At 40.8% G+C, this 17,996-nt stretch overlaps 1 protein-coding gene across 2 annotated transcripts in view; it reads left to right on the top strand.

Annotated features, from left to right (window-relative positions):
• Nucleotides 1-17,996, top strand: part of ints9.S (integrator complex subunit 9 S homeolog) — a 40,989-nt gene that overhangs the window by 13,144 nt on the left and 9,849 nt on the right. For both annotated transcript variants that reach the window (NM_001093076.1, XM_041564018.1), the window contains 7 exon segments: nt 3,465-3,525; nt 5,753-5,815; nt 7,633-7,772; nt 9,510-9,596; nt 13,285-13,405; nt 14,661-14,795; nt 16,172-16,283. In NM_001093076.1, the coding sequence (NP_001086545.1) occupies nt 3,465-3,525; nt 5,753-5,815; nt 7,633-7,772; nt 9,510-9,596; nt 13,285-13,405; nt 14,661-14,795; nt 16,172-16,283 (719 nt within the window).

A 17,996-nucleotide genomic window follows, 5' to 3' on the forward strand; every position in this document is an offset into this window, starting at 1 on the left:
TTCTGGTAGGCTGCTGTTTTTCCTTCTCAATGTAACTGAATGTGTCTCAGTGAGACAAGGGTTTTTACTATTGAGTGTTGTTCTTAGATCTACCAGGCAGCTGTTATCTTGTGTTAGGGAGCTGCTATCTGGTTACCTTCCCATTGTTCTTTTGTTTGGCTGCTGGGGGGGAAAAGGGAGGGGGTGATATCACTCCAACTTACAGTACAGCAGTAAAGAGTGACTGACGTTTATCAGAGCACAAGTAACATGACTTGGGGCAGCTGGGAAACTGACAATATGTCTAGCCCCATGTCAGATTTCAAAATTGAATATAAAAAAATCTGTTTGCTCTTTTGAGAAATGGATTTCAGCGCAGAATTCTGCTGGAGCAGCACTATTAACGGATTCATTTTGAAAAAAATGTTATATTCCCATGACAGTATCCCTTTAAGTCTTACAACCATTTTCCATTGACCTATAGAACTGTCTTCCGAGGTAACCTGTGAATTAGTCAACAGAACTAAGAGCTGTGTTCCGTTATCTTGGGTTTCTGTCGCTAATTACAGCTATTAAAAATGGCAATTTCATCTTGAATTTGGTTTGCAACTGCTACCGTGGCTAATAAATATGTGTCTGAGATATTAATCTAAAGCATTTACTAAACACCTTTAATGGATAAAATAAAGCCATTAGAGCTCCCTGTCCTTATTTGCCACTTTGTTTTTACCTTTCCGTGCCAGGTAGACCTAGAGTCAATCCCAGGCACAACGGGGTTAATGGCTTCTCATTGTATTTACTGGAACAATGTCGATTGGAGATGCTTGGAAGTAATTCACATTTGACTCTTTTTCATTTATGACATTGATATCTTAGCTTAAACCGGGAAACTGACGTTTTTCTAAACATAAACTAGACGAGTATTGTATTTTAGGTCACTTTTGCCATTTTCATTTTAATTAAAAGAAAAAAAAATCGGTTTACAGCAAGTTTTGATTTTTGTTCCGCTTAGGAATAAGCATAGGGTATAAACATAGGTGGAAGGTTATTTTTGAGTTCGGGGAGGCTAATTAAGACATTTTCTACAAAATCCTTCATAGTTTTTCAGGCCCAGTTGCACATATAATATCCATGGGCGCAGTTGCTATTTCAACCTCCCAGATCACCAAGCAGGATAAATATAGAGACAGTTCCCCAAAACACATTGGGGCAAATTCACTAAGATGCAAAGTTGCGCCAGGCGCAACTTCGCCGCACTTCACCAGGCGTAGTTTCGCCAGCACTCCGCAAATTCACTAAAATCCGAAGTTGCGCTCAGGGGTAGCGTAAGGTTGCGAAGTTGCGCTAGCGTTGATTCGCTATGTAAAGCGAAGTTACGCTAGCGAAGGCTAATTTGCATAGGGCGCCAAATTCAAATTTCAATGGAGGAACACGTATCTGCACTACAAATGCCAAGAAACCTTCAAATCATCAAATAAAAAATTTATTTTGCCCTACACATGTGCCCACTGTCTAGGTAAGTTGCCATGAGTCAGGAAATTTAGGGGGGAAGGAGGGGAGCCCCAAAAATTTTTTCGATCTTTTTCAGCCTATCACCCATAATGTAGAAAACACGCCAGAGTTTTTTGGGACTTAGAAAAAATTTTGACTTTTTTTGAAGCAATCCCTATCTACTCTATTGCGCTTCGCCTGGTCTGAGGTGGCGAAGGAAGTCTGGCGTAAAAGGTAGCGTTCAGTACATTGCGCAGGTTAGTGAATTTGCGTAGTTACGTCGCTAGCGAAAATTGCCTGGCGTAAGGGTGTGAAGTAACACTAGCGAAACTACGCCAGCGTTCGTTAGTGAATTTGTGCAGTAACGAAAATGCCAAACGCTAGCGAATTAACGCTAGCGTTCAACGCTTAGTGAATTTGCCCCCTTTAAAGTGGACCCGTCACCCAGACCCAAGAATCTGTATAATAAAAGTCCTTTTCAAATTAAACATGAAATCCAATTTCCTATTTTTATTAAAGCATTCATAGCTGTTGTAAACTCATTTAAACATCTCAGCTGTCAATCAAATATTGTCTGCCCCTCCTCTATGCCTTAGGCAATTACTTTCACTTTCCATTCAGCACTTCCTACATGTCACTGCTCTCCCCACATTCCCCCATTCCCTTCACCATTTAATTGTGTAGCCAGGACATGGGGATGGACATCAGGTCCCCCATTCTGGTGCACAAACAAGATTCTGAGATGATACAAGACTTGTCTTAAAGGAACAGTACCAGCACTGGTAAAACTGATCAGTTTGCTTCAGAAACACTACTATAGTTCATATAAACAAGCTGCTGTGGAGCAATGGTGGAAATTGAAAAACGGCTATATGGCACAGGTTAACGAATGGACAACAGATAACACCATTAGACAGACAGAGCTTATTTGCTATCTGCTGTGTAACCTGAGCCTTTTCTCCTTTGAATGGCTGCCCCCATTGCTACACAGCAGTTTATTTATATAAACTATAGTAGTACTTATCTGTTATCTACTGTGTATTCTGTGCTTGAATGGCTGCCCCCATGGCTACACAGCAGCTTATTTATATAAACAATAGTAGTACTTATCTGTTATCTACTGTGTATCCTGTGCTTGAATGGCTGCCCCCATGGCTACACAGCAGCTTGTTTATATAAACTATAGTAGTACTCATCTGTTATCTACTGTGTATCCTGTGCTTGAATGGCTGCCCCCATGGTTACACAGCAGCTTGTTTATGTAAACTATAGTAGTACTTATCTGTTATCTACTGTGTATCCTGTGCTTGAATGGCTGCCCCCATGGCTACACAGCAGCTTGTTTATATAAACTATAGTAGTACTTATCTGTTATCTACTGTGTATCCTGTGCTTGAATGGCTGCCCCCATGGCTACACAGCAGCTTGTTTATATAAACTATAGTAGTACTTATCTGTTATCTACTGTGTATCCTGTGCTTGAATGGCTGCCCCCATGGCTACACAGCAGCTTGTTTATATAAACTATAGTAGTACTCATCTGTTATCTACTGTGTATCCTGTGCTTGAATGGCTGCCCCCATGGCTACACAGCAGCTTATTTATATAAACAATAGCAGTGTTTCTGAAGCAAACACATCAGTTTTACCAGTGCAGGGCAACACTACATTATATTTTCATTACTTTAAAACACTTTTATTTTTCGATGTTACTGTTCCTTTAATAACAGTGTCCACAAAATGGCTGCTGCCTGCTTGTTATAATTGTGAATTCCCAAACTGAAGGAAACAAGATTCAAATCATTTATATAGTGTAATTAAAGTTAATTTTGCTTGACTAATGTGATAAAATAGGATTTTTAATAATTTTTTTGGGTGAGGGGTCCCCCTTTAATAGACATAGACGATCCCTTTTTGATGGTAGCCTATAAAATGCATAAAATAAGAATTCCTGTTTAAGTCCATGTTGTCATCATGTCTTCCTTTATTTTACAGTACTCGCTTATCCAAGCTTCCTGGATGGGTAACAAAAGATGGGAATAACCAGTTTGAAAAGGTACGATTATTACATTAGAAAGCGGTAATGGCGAAGACTGCTTGGGAAAACGCGCACAATAAGAGATGATGGGAAACCCCACTTTTCTGTTGCTAAATACCCCACTTGCTGTCCAAATCATGGGTCTGATGAGCACATACATGTGCAAAGCATTGTGGGATATGGAGACGAATGCGTATTAAAAAAAAAAATTCAAATTAATTTAGAAGTCAGTTGTACCGTCAAAATATTCGTTGTTTCCTTTTTTTTGACATTCAATTTGGCAGACTTGTTGAATATGAAGATTCTGATTTAACTGCGGGCAATTTTTTTTCTTCGTGTTTTCGAGACTTTTTATATGAAAATTCATATTTTGATCAATTTGCCTCCTCATTAAAAGTGAGGTAGTTCTTCATCCGTTATTTTATGATTTTTTTTTTTTTTTCCCCCTCTATTGGTTATTTATTTTCTTTTTAGCGGAATTGTTTCTTTATTTTTTTAAGAAAAACCATAAATAAAATCATTAAAAAAAAGAGGCCAAGAAAAAGTGAGAGTTACTAAACTCCCAATGCCAAAAACCTGAAAAATCTGTTTGTTTTTTTTTAGTATAAAATCTGAATTTTTAGTGAAAAAAAACCACACATTTTTCCGAATTTATTAAACCCTGAGGATGGAAAAGTCTGAATCAGAAAATACGGCATCTCTGACCTGTCAAGGCTGCATATAAGTCAAGGGGAGAAGTCCCAATGATTTTTTGATGTGCGCTGGGTTTCGTGCAATATCCTGAAGTTTTCAGGCAAAAAGCATAAGAAATCTTAGTTTTCAGGTGAAAAATCCGGAAAAAAAACTTGGAAATCAGGTGGAAATTCCAAAAAATTTGTAAAATTTGGGGGATTTTTTCAGATTTTTTTCCTGCACAAAAAAAACCCTCGGGAGTTTAATAAATTCCAAAAAATTCATGATTTTTAAAAGGCAGATTTTATTTAAAAAAAATAAATAATTTTTTTTGCATTCAGAGTTTAGTATATAACACCCATAGTGTAAGTAAAGTTTATTTTGCTTGGTAAATACAATAAAACACAAATATGTATTAGAGGTGTAAAACTGCTAATATTTAATATTAAAAAAATAACATTAATCTAAATTGTAAACATGCTTAGAAGAGTACTTTTTTTTTAGCATTCATTTTTTGTCTTTTCGACCTTTTTTAATTTGTATGTTTTCTTCCCAACACAACAGGCAAAAGTTTATTTAATGAAATTAATGTATATTCATATTATTTCTGCAAATGACAAGATTTATTTTGACATTGAAATTTTTATACTGGCAATCAAAATGTTATATTGTTATTTTAACGGTTTATTAGCACAACACGGATGGCAATTGATCATACATACCTTTCCTGATGTCACTGAAGGGGGCGTGGCAGGTGTACCTTTAAAGGAGAAGTAAACCCCTTATTAAAAAAAACCCCTACCCTACATAGACCCTCCTCCCCCCCCAGCCTAGCTGCTACCCCTGGTAAATGCCCCTAACTTTTTACTTACCCCTTGGTGCAGATTCAGGGCATCGGAGTTCACTGCAGCCATCTTCTTCTCTTTGGTCTTCATCGGGAAGTAAGTTCGTATCGGCGCAGGCGCAGTTGGAGCGGTCTTGGGGTTTTTGTCAACTACACATGTGCCCAAAGTCACAGAAATTTGGCGAAGCGCCAGAAGAAGACCTGATGAAGACCAAAGAAGAAAAATATGGCTGCCGTGAACTCCGATGCTGTGTTAGTTAGGGGCATTTGCACAGGGTAGCAGCTAGGCTGGGGGAAGGAGGGAGGGGGTAGGGTTTTTTTTAATAAGGGGTTTACTTCTCCTTTAAAAATAAAACCTTAAAGCTGTTTTTGGTGTTGGAAAGAGAGGATGGGGTGGGGTGATAGGGCTGGGCTAGAGGAAGGTGCAATTAGCTGGCCCAAACCAACCAAACAGCAGTCTAACAGGGGAGGGCTCAGGCCAACAGGTGCATCTCTAATAGGAACCTCTCCGCATCACATCAAATTTCAAGCTGGAAACTTTAGCTCAACAATAGTAAGAGGCCTCCGTGGATGCACCTGACTTATAAAAAAAAAAATTGGGGGCCCAATCTGGCATTGCCAACCAACCCCCTACCCTCTATCTTTCCTCATTACTATATCACATGCAATGTTACTTCTATTAGTCACTTGGCTCAGTGTTTCCTGCTAAACTGAAATCTCTTTCCCCAGGAGCTGAAGGAATGTTCTGGCCGCGTATTTGTGGATTCCGTGCCAGAGTTCTGCTTGCCTGAAGTAAGTGAATGGCCAGTTTATTGATGGTTATTATGGGACGAGAAGGGACGAGAAGGGAAGCGATACAAGGACGGGACACCGAGCTTGGAGTGAATAGGTTACTGCTGCAGGCCAACTATATTCCACAGCTAATGGTTTTTTGAAACCCATCAGAGCAAGGTTTTTATAGGGGTGATAGACCTCTCAGTCCTCCGCAATGGGCACAATCTGGTTACATTTGCCTTATCCCCCCCCCTCCAAATAGCATAAGATATTCTTGCAAAAGAACAAAATTAAAAGCTTGCCCTAGAGTTGCCAACCTCCCAGGAACTGAATCCGGTGCACCAATCAAACCTGGTCACTTTTGGGCATGCCCTGTTATGACCCCTCTTCTCCCTTTGATCCTGAGTTAAAGGGATACTGTCATGGGGAAAAAAATCTTTTCCAAAATGGATCAGTTAATAGTGCTGCTCCAGCAGAATTCTGCACTGAAATCCATTTCTCAAAAGAGCAAAAAGATTTTTTTATATTCAATTTTGAAATCTGACATGGGGCTAGACATTTTGTCAATTTCCCAGCTGCCCCTGGTCATGTGACTTATGCCTGCACTGTAGGAGAGAAAAGCTTTCTGGCAGGCTGCTGTTTTTCCTTCTCAATGTAACTGAATGTGTCTCAGTAGGACATGGGTTTTTACTATTGAGTGTTGTTCTTAGATCTACCAGACAGCTGTTATCTTGTGTTAGGGAGCTGTTATCTGGTTACCTTCCCATTGTTCTTTTGTTTGGCTGCTGGGGGGGGGGGAGGGGGTGATATCACTCCAACTTGCAGTACAGCAGTAAAGAGTGATTGAAGTTTATCAGAGCACAAGTCACAGGACTGGGGGCAGCTGGGAAATAGACAAAATGTCTAGCCCCATGTCAGATTTCAAAATTGAATATAAAAAAATCTGTTTGCTCTTTTGAGAAATGGATTTCAGTGCTGAATTCTGCTGGAGCAGCACTATTAACTGATGCATTTTGAAATGACAATATCCCTTTAAATACAAGTGATCCCTGGAAAATTGGATGTGGTTGACAGCTCAGATAGTCACGTATCCAAGTTCTCTCTTTGTCCAGTAAGGCATTTTGTCATCTTCAAAAAGCAAACCAGCCTGGAGTACCTTCCTACAGAGCACCATGCTGAGCAGGAGTATGCACACTACAACCCAGGACCAGATTGGATTCTATCTCTCATGTCCCATTTAGTTCAGCCCATAGAACTGGAAGGCAGTGGAAGTGAAGTGGCCAGACATGGCTGCCACCAACCCTGCTCCACCACTCTGTCTTCGGAAGACTGGGATGAGGAAGCAGGGCCATTTTGGACCCCCTGTTGCCTAAGTTGGTTTAGGTCTCACTTAAAAACTAAACCATGTTCTCCATTATAGTTTTGGTTTAACCTAATTGTGCCTTGTGGTTGTGCAACAAACCCTGACTCTTCATTCTCCGTCACCCCTGCCATGTGACCACCAAGATGGAGCTGCAATGAAGACTGGGTGACTTTGGAGACTTAAGAGACTTAAGAGAATCTTTGTCTTTATTTGTGTAGTGTCTACACTGTACTCGTAGCATCAGAGAATCCACATTGCCCCACCCTTTATTTACTGTATAATAATGCAGCAGCAGAATGATTGATTTGGGCTTGGGGGGAGCAGTTGTAACCCATTCGCTTCCAGGACTGATATTACGCGGGTGACTCCCATATTCCTGCTCTGAGCTCCATCCCGTGGAGTGTAAATGCCAGACACCAGCCAGGCCCAGTGCTGCAGACGTGCTTAATATTCTTCTCTTCTCCCTTTTCAGACAGAGTTGATAGATTTGTCTACAGTAGATGTGATTCTCATCTCTAACTATCACTGTATGATGGCGCTGCCATACATCACCGAACGCACCGGCTTTACTGGCACTGTGTACGCCACCGAGCCGACAGTTCAGATTGGCAGGTAAAATGGGCGGGGGGGGTGTATAATCTTTTTCCTTTTTTCATTATAATATAAAACTCTGCTTCTCTGATACACACGGCCGGATAAGGAGAGGGGCCCCGTGTCATACTATAGGCACAGCCCTGTACGGGTTGAATTCTCCTTTAACCCCTTTGTCATTAAACATTTAGGGGCAGATTTACTAAAGAGCGTCGCTAGCGAAAATTCGCCAGAAATCTCATCCGCAGGGACATCCCCAATTTACCAACAGATGTAGAGGACAATTCATTTGCGAAAGAAACCGTCGATATCGCAGTTTCGCACACTAGCCAGGCGCATTTTCGCTCAGGCAAACAATCGTTACTCCGTAAATTCACTAAAGTGTGAATTTTACTTAACGTTACCTCTTTCGCCAGTTTCCTTCGCCATTTTAGACTTGGCGAACTGATAAGATGAAGCTACATCCATCCTCAGTCAGTGGCATCATATCCTGTATGCTGGAAGGTCATAAAAATTAGTTTTTTCGTATTTTAAAGTGGAATTGTCGTCAAAAGTTATAGAACTATTACAGATTTTTGCAGACATTTTTTAACCATTTGAGGGGCATGCCACATTTGTTTTAGGGTGGGCTCATGTCTAGGACATTAGAGGATCTCTTTTGTCTTTATTTTTCTTACTCGGACATGTGTAATAATAACTGGCCAGCAACTCGTCTAATAAAGACGTCCATACGACCTATATGTACCTGCCCTATTCAAATTGACTTAAGCGGAAGAGAACTTACGAAGTTTCACTAGGCAAAAACAAACGCTAAACGCGAAACGTTTGCTATGAAATGCTCGCACTGAGGAATTAGCCCTAGCGAAACTTCACCAGAGTTCGGCTCCAGAGAAGCAACTTCATATTTTATTGAATTAGCATAGTGTTAGCGAATTTGCCGCTGGCGAACATTCACCCTTTACTGAATTTGCCCCTTAGTTGGGCCCATCCTTATCTCACAATGAGGTGAAAGAAAAAGGCTGCTCTGAGGTTCTTCTGCTTAGGAAATATTTCAGAAAGGTTTCTAATTTTTCCCTAAACAGAAGAACATCAGCCTCTTTCTTTCTCCTGACAACTTCCTTGACTACTTGCTGGTCAGACTGGTGGGAAACTGACCAGCAGGTGGCGCTGTTGTAACACAATTCATTCATATTAACAGTACATGTATCCCTTAATATCTTGCAATTAAAAGAAAATAAATAATGAATGTACGTTGCAGAAGTGCTTACTTATCCTTTCAAGCCCAGATTGGGTTGACCTGTCCCACAGTTAGAATGAAGGGACCACATTGTACAGCAGAGATAACTAGTGCAGAGACAATATTGTTCACCTTCTTGCTGTATCTGAGTCTTTCTGCCTCTTACATGAAGATACCAGTGTTCTTGGATAAATTGTCTTTGCTAATGACCTTCTACCTGCCCCAAAGGCTTCATACCGACGGGATTGGGGATCAACTCCGAATGGAGTTTTATTAGAATTAGTGTTGATCACCGTTCCCATGGATACAGACCCATTTTCAAACATGTTAACCCCATGCATTGCCATGCTGTAGAACACATAGAACAGCACTGCAGGGCCAACACATTGGGTTACTTTATGTTGCAGTGGAGGAGTCTGGGATTTAGCCTAAGACAGCCAGGCTGGGTGCTGTTCCTTTAATTAATAATTGTATGAATGCATTTTTTACCCTCTCTAATGGTAACACTGATATTTCTGCAGGCTTTTGATGGAAGAACTTGTGAATTTCATTGAGCGGGTACCCAAGGCTCAGTCTGCCACCGTGTGGAAGCACAAGGATGTACAAAGGTATTTTCTGTCCATTCTCTGGAGGTGTATTACCGGTACGGGATCCGTTATGTGGAAACCCGTTATCCAGAAAGCTCCAAATTACTGAAAGGCTGTCTCCCGTAGACTATATTTTATCCAAATAATCCAAGTTTTAAAAAATGATTTCCTTTTTCTGTGTAATAATAAAACAGTCGCTTGTACTTGATCCCAACTAAGATATAATTAATCCTTATTGGAAGCAAAACCAGCCTATTGGGTTTATTTAACGTTTATATGATTTTCTAGTAGACTTAAAGGGATTCTGTCATGATATTTATGATGTAGTTTTTTATGTCTAAATGACAGTTTACACTGCAAATAATTCACTCTACAATATAAAATTTTATTCCTAACCCAACAAGTATATTTTTTTTAGTTGTAATATTGGTGTGTAGTACTCGGCTCGGGCCCGCTCCTGCCCTCCCGTTCTGCAGTGATGTCACAAAAGGGGCGGGGCAAGTGGAAGGTCTATAAATTCTGGCGACAGAGGCCGGCAGTACTTGGCCAAAGATTTTGTGCAGGAGTCGTCCCATACGCGCCTGACCCACGGGTAAACCCGCGGGTCCCACATGTTTTGGGTCATCCCGCACATCACTAGTGTGTCGGTGCATCTCATTTTTGCCTGGTCATGTGCTTTCAGAAAGAGCCAGAGCTTTAGGATAGAACTGCTTTCTGGCAGGCTGTTGTTTATCCTACTAAACATAACTGAAGGCGTCACAGAGGGACCTGGATTTTACTATTGAGTGCTGTTCTTAGATCTACCAGGGAGCTATTATCTGGTTACCTTCCCATTGTTCTTTTGTTTGGCTGCTGGGGGGAAAGGGAGGGGGTGATATCACTCCAATTTGCAGTACAGCAGTAAAGAGTGTCTGAAGTTTATCATGAAGTCACATGACTTCACCTGGGAAACTGACAAAATGTCTAGCCCCATGTCAGATTTCAAAATTAAATATAAAAAAATCTGTTTGCTCTTTTGAGAAATGGATTTCAGTGTAGAATTCTGCTGGAGCAGCACTATTAACTGATGCGTTTTGAAAAACAAAAAACATTTTTTCCCCATGTCCGTATATCTTTAAGGTATGAAGATCCAAATTATGGAAATGTCTGTTACCTGGAAAACCCCAGGTCCCAAGCATTCTGGATAACAGGTCCCAAACCTGTGTTAGTATTATTTATATAGTGCTACTTATATACACAGCACATCAGAGTCACATTAGTCCCTTCCCCCTTGGAGCTTACAGTCTAATGTCCTATCACACACACACACTAGGGGCAGCTGTAAGGAGCCAATTAAACTGCCTGTATGTATTTGGGGTGTGGGAGGGAACTAGGGTACCCAGATGAAACCAATACAGAGACTGGAAGAACATAAACACTACTGCAGGCTGGAATCCAACCACTGAACCATCATAATCTGGTTAGTGTTAGCTCATCTAATATATTATTAATGTACAACAGGTAAACACATTCTCTAGTGTCTCTCTTTCAGTGAATTGTGCAATAGCAGCTGTTAAAGGGATACTGTCATGGGAAAAAAAAAAAAATTAATCAGTTAATAGTGCTGCTCCAGCAGAATTCTGCATTGGAATCTATTTCTCAAAAGAGCAAACAGATTTTTTTATATTCAATTTTGAAATCTGACATGGGGCTAGACATATTGTCAATTTCCCAGCTGCCCCTGGTCATGTGACTTGTGCCTGCACTTTAGGAGAGAAATTGCTTTCTGGCAGGCTGCTGTTTTTCCTTCTCAATGTAACTGAATGTGTCTCAGTGGGACATGGGTTTTTACTATTGAGTGTTGTTCTTAGATCTACCAGGCAGCTGTTATCTTGTGTTAGGGAGCTGTTATCTGGTTACCTTCCCATTGTTCTTTTGTTTGGCTGCTGGGGGGTCAAACGGGAGGGGGTGATATCACTCCAACTTGCAGTACAGCAGTAAAGAGTGATTGAAGTTTATCAGAGCACACGTCACATGACTGGGGGCAGCTGGTAAATTGACAAAATGTCTAGCCCCATGTCAGATTTCAAAATTGAATATAAAAAAATCTGTTTGCTCTTTTGAGAAATGGATTTCAGTGCAGAATTCTGCTGGAGCAGCACTATTAACTGATTCATTTTGAAAAAAATGTTTTTTCCCCATGACAGTATCCCTTTAACTACAACTCCCAGCATCCCTCAGCAGCCAACAACAACGTGGTAAATATGTCAGAAGTACATAGATAATTCAGGATAATTGCTTGGCAAAAAGAAGACAATTCATCTATATTTTTGAGGGGAGATGAAAGTGGTAATTTGGGCCATGGAAGATTATGTTCTTTCAGCAGGGTCTGGCAAGAACAATATGGCCGCTTCCTAGGAGTAAATAAGAAGGAAGGGCTGTTTCACACTGTGGCCCGTTGCTAATTGGACGAGCACAAGCCAAAGTCTCTGCTCATGTGCAACAGAGGGGGAAGACTGGAAAGAGGCTAAATATATAGAATAGTGTTGCCGTGCAGGTATTGCTATAGCATTGGCATCAGGTTTATTCTGCTGATCAATTACTATAAAAGGACACAGGGCTGGAGATCGTGCAGAGCAGGTAGTAACAACACTCTACTGTACAAGGGGGAGGCTGAGCCTCTAATGGGCTCGGTATTAATGCATCACACAGCCATTTATCTTTTCATTCCTTGGCGGAGGTTTGTGGCTTCAGTATTTAGCGCTACGGCCCGTCAGTCATGCTCAGACACAGAAATCGATTGGCTGTTTAAGAGAGGATGTGTGAGTAATAGAAAGAGCAGTGCCCTCTTAACCCCGTAGGTACTTTTGGGAAATGCACAGGGATGTTAACCCCTGAATCTGCGGGGATGCTGGGAATTATAGTTGGAGGGCCACATGATTGATCAAGGCTAAACTTGAATCATGTTATTTTTTTAAACTATTGTTTAAAGGAGAACTAAACCCTAAAAATGAATATGGCGCACACGGCCATATTTTATATAGTGAACTTATTGCACGAGGCTAAAGTTTGAGCTTGTCAATAGCAGCAATGATCCAGGACTTCAAACTTGTCACAGGGGGTCACCATCTTGGAAAGTGTCTGTGACACTCACATGCTCAGTGGGCTCTGATTGGCTGTTGAGAAGCTAAGCTTAGGGCTCGTCACTAATTATCCAGCAGAAAATGAGCTTCCCTGGCTGTAATATAAGCTGATGCTACAGGTTTGCTGATTATTCAATTCTGATGCCTAATTGCACTGGTTTCTGTGCTGCCATGTAGTAATTATGTGTATTAATTACTAATCAGCCTTATATTGTGACATTTCTATTCTATGTGTACTGTATATTGTGAGTGGGTCCCTAAGCTCAGTAAGGGACAGCAGCACAGAGCATGTGCAGTGAATCAGCAGAAAAGAAGATGGGGAGCTACTGGGGCATCTTTGGAGACACAGATCTTTACTGCTAAAGGGCTGTGGTTGCCTTGGGCTGGTACAGAAGCACAAAACACCATGTACAACATTTCTACCTACTTCTTTAGTTCTCCTTTAACTTGGAAGGTTTTGTCATTGCATCAGACTACCAACATACAGCACCTACATATACATTATCTGTAATATACAGAACCTGCTGTCCATAGTATCTAATACTGGCTGAGATCAGTATGGCTCACAATGCTCTTGGTTGTTACAGGCTACTACCTGCACCGCTGAAAGATGCTGTAGAGGTTTTCACATGGAAGAAATGCTACTCCATGCAGGAGGTGAATGCAGCTTTAAGCAAGATCCAGCTCGTTGGATACTCCCAAAAAATAGTAAGTGTTACTGTTTAGGCTTTATGGGCCAAATCCCTATACAATGACTCCCAACACACCTTTAGTTTGTTGAATATTTTAATTTTTACTATGTCATAAAAAGTATGATTGCAAAATCTTTAATCCCAAAAGTCAATAATCTCATTAAAGGAGAAGTTAAGTCTTATAATGTAGTGCAGCCTGGAACGCTTGGATTTTGACGGATAGAATGAGGCAGACCCATGCTGCTGGGGATGCTGCTTTTATCATGGAATACATTTTACATTACATTACATTCTGTGTTCAGAATAATAACAGTCCGACATCACTAACCTGATCACTGTTTTTGGTAGAAATTATATTTCTACATGGCAAATAGTTTAGTAGTAGGTGTAGTAGAGTAATAGAAACCAACAGACCCAACAGTCATGCCCTGCTGATTCTGTCACTGAATCATTAATTGTTCCAAATAATAGCCTGTTCCACATAATAGCAGTGTTCCACATAATAAAAGCTTGTTCCTGATAATATCAGTGTGGGGTTCAATTAATGAGCTCATTCATTCTGTGAACAAACAGGAGTCAATTCGGGCCCTTATTTATTTAAGGAAGGAGCAAATGTTGTGCCGCTGGTTATAGTTCATTTCTCTCTGAAACTCTCACTCAAATGGCTCCTTCCACACATTGTTCAGAAGAACAGCCGACTTTGATTAAAAAGTTGATTGGAGAGGGGAAAACATATAAAGAAGTGCAGAAAATGAGAGGCTGTTCAGATAAAATGATCCCAAATGCTTTAATATGGCACCAAAACCTGAAAGATGTGAAAGAAAACAGAAAACGACCATTGGAATGGACAGAAGAACAGCCAAAATGGCAACTTTTAATAAAAGGACCCCGGAAGCGCGGTCGCGGGTTGCAGCAGGGCAGGTTTAGGGTCGGGTGTGGGTCAGGAAAACCCTGACCCGCACATCACTAATGTAAATTACTGACTCAACAGAAAATTAACATTAATGCCACTAAGGGGCAGCTACGGTGCCTCATATTAAGGCTATGCAGAACAGTAGACACTTAGACCACCCAAAATATCCCAAGTACCAGTGCCTAGAGAGGCCCCAGAACATGGAACAAATTGCTGAGATAGTGGGTGCTATATTGGGTGCTATAGTGGGTGCTATGGGGTCCTCACTTTACACTGTGCCATGATCTGTAATTAGGATGAAAGGGAACAATAACCCAATGATCATTCACATGACGCTGATGTTCTGCACATTTTCCAGGAGCTGTTTGGGGTGGTGCAAGTTACCCCTCTGAGTTCCGGCTACGCCCTCGGAAGCTCCAACTGGGTCATCCAATCACATTACGAGAAAGTCTCCTATGTATCGGGTTCCTCTCTCCTCACCACCCACCCCCAGGTACTGTATTTACTGTAGTTCTCTGCCCGCTGAGCTGTGAGTAGACGTCTATGGCACATACGTGTGCTCCATGCCGGGCACCGGGCTCATTTACTGGCCAAATTTTCCCTGTGTCAATAAAAGAGACCCTTTTGGGGTTATGTAATATAAAGGCACTAAGTTTGCCAGGGGCAGTAACCTATAGCAACCAATCAGCAGGAAGAATTTTCTGGTCACGTGTTTAAAAGCAAACATCTTATTGGTTGCTATGGGTTACTGCCCCTGGGCAAACTTATTGCATTTTATTACATGTGGGGGTTTATGTTTAGTGGTTATGGGATTTTGTCGATAAACGGGTCACCTCCTTATGAATGAAGGAACGGGATGTATTGTCTGGAAGCAGCGCCTTCATCAGGCCAGGACTCTAGTCAGGGGCCCAGACATGGAAGAGACTTGGTTTTCTGATAAAGGAGAAGGGTTTAGGCAGAATCTGGTAAAATGTGGGTGGAACAGAGGGCAAAGTAAGTGATCACACAGACAAATGAGGCCTCATTATTAGTTACTGTGTCCCTGTCCCTGTCCAGAAACCTGCTTGCCAAAGAATATCAAGGGTATTGTCCTTAAAGGGGAACTATCGCAAAAATGAAAATATAATACAAGTTTCATCATACTGAAATACAACATTTTCTAAATACAATCAGTTAAAAATTCTGCATCATTTCTGAAATAATCAAGTTTATCTTCACTATTCCTCTCTCGGCATCTGTTTCTCTTCATTCTCTCTTCATGCAGCAGTTGGGTGTCAGATATTCATTGACAGTTACATCCAATATATCTTATAGGGGGGCTCCTTTCCTAGCAGATGTATTACAGCTCACTCAAATAACTGATTCCAGTACAAACAAAATGTAACAAAATAACTGCCTTTTGCACAAATCCTGCATGTAGAGAGACATGATGTCTGGTGAGTTTAATAGAGTGAGCTCTAATACATCTTCTAGGCAAAAGGAGCCCCCCTATAAGATATATTGGATCTAACTGTCAGTGAATATCTGACACCCAACTGCTGCATGAAGAGAGAATGAAGAGAGACAGATGCTGAGAGAGGAATAGTGAAGATAAACTTGATTATTTCAGAAACAATGCAGAATATTTAATTGGTTGTATTTAGAAGGTTTCTTATTTCAGTATGACGAAGCTTATATTAAATTTTCATTTTCGATATAGTTCCCCTTTAATATCTTTATAATTCTTCATCCTGGCATTGGAAGGTGTTACGAGAGCACACATTTTGCTTCTCTCTTTAAAGACCAACAAAACGTGAATTTAGCTTAAAAACAGTGCACCCGTGCTTTTCTATTTAATGTGTATGCAGCTAACCATGTGACCTGTTTCAGCCAATGGATCAGACATCCCTCAAGAACAGCGACGTCCTAATTCTCACGGGACTCACGCAGATTCCCACGGCTAATCCGGACGGTATGGTGGGAGAATTCTGCAGTAACCTAGGTGAGTGCCCGCCCTCTGCGGTCTGTGTTTGGTACAGCGCAATATGTTGGCGCTCTAAAAATACTTGATGATAATAATATTATACTGTCTCTGATCACTGGAAAGGGGGGCATTTTTCAATTAAGGTGCAGCTCAATTGCGTCTAAGGAGACCAATGATCAAAGGCAGGGACTAATCCATGTTACAAATAAGGGCATGTCAATCCAAGAACTCTCTGCACTACTGGTTCTTCCTCCTGAAACAATGTAGCAAACGTCAGCTGATTAACAAACCATGTGAAGTCTCAGCTGGGAGACAGAGCTGACTTCTGATGCGTTGTATAATTTTTGCCTTGAAAAAGGAGTATGCGAAAAGCGAGTCTGCAAGCTTTCTTTCTTAAAGGGGAAGTAAAGTAGAATAAGGCTAGAAATGCTGTATTTTGTATACTAAACATAACAATGAACTTACTGCACCACAAGCCTAATCAAACAAATGATTTATGCTTTCAAAGTTGGCCACAGGGGGTCACCATCTTGTAACTTTGTTATACATCTTTGCAAGACCAAGACTGTGCACATGCTCAGTGTGATCTGGGCTGCTTAGGGATCAGAACAGCACAAGTCAAATAATATCTGCCAGAAGCCGATACAGCAAGACTGATTAATAATCAGAATATACAGACTGCACTGGGTCCTGTGTTGTCATGTAATCTAATGTGGATTTTATAGTTTTTGTATTGTTTAATACAAACTTTCTCCAACTCTACAGAACCAGTGGCTGCAGCAAAATAATCCTCCAAATAAAATCCCAGTTTATCTGTTTAAATCTGGCTCCATGATCTTTGTCCCTGCAGCTGGAGTTGGAAACAGTAAAGGGGATGTAAAGGCAAAAATAAAATACAATACAAATCTCTACACAGTCACCGACTGCTCTACAGGGAAACAAACAAAGCTGCTTGAGTTCTGCATGGCTGGGAAGTAAGGCGGGGGCTCCCTCTGCTGTTCATAAGTATGATTGTTTCCCTGCAGAGCAGTTAGGGACCGTCTGATAATTCCTATCCACAGCAGTAAATGAAGGGAGAATTTCACTGCATACAGTCCGGTTTCTTATAAAAACGGTACACATTTTTTAATTAAAGTATATTGGAGATAGGTTTCTTTTTCGTTAAAGAAAGTATTGGATTTTATTTTTTGCCTATTATGTGCCCTTTAATCCTTTTTAAAAAACTTTTTAATAATTCTTTCAGCAAATTGAGCCATAATATTGGCAATCTGCAATAAGATTTGAACTATTAATGTGAAGCTGCAATCATCTCTCCAAATCTCCTTTTACTCTAAGGCACTGAGGATTTGTGTTTTTTTCGGGAAGTTAATCTCTTCCGAGGTAAATTGTGAGACCACAGTCCTCAGCGTCCTGCCTTCTCCCTCGTGTGGTGTCCCAGGGCCAAGATAGAAAAAATCATCATATAGGAAATTTTGGGACAGCTCCACCTCTTTTTCCTTTTCCGATCTATAACTCATGAATTGCTGGGTCTTTTGAAATTTTAATTTAAAGGGATACTGTCATGGAAAAACATGTTTTTTCTAAAACACATCAGTTAATAGTGCTGCTCCAGCAGAATTCTGCACTGAAATCCATTTCTCAAAAGAGATACATTCAGTTACATTGAGAAGGAAAAACAGCAGCCTGCCAGAAAGCATTTCTCTCCTAAAGTGCAGGCACAAGTCACATGAC

Source organism: Xenopus laevis, chromosome 5S, assembly GCF_017654675.1.
Source record: "Xenopus laevis strain J_2021 chromosome 5S, Xenopus_laevis_v10.1, whole genome shotgun sequence".
In the NCBI taxonomy this organism is placed as follows: domain Eukaryota; kingdom Metazoa; phylum Chordata; class Amphibia; order Anura; family Pipidae; genus Xenopus; species Xenopus laevis.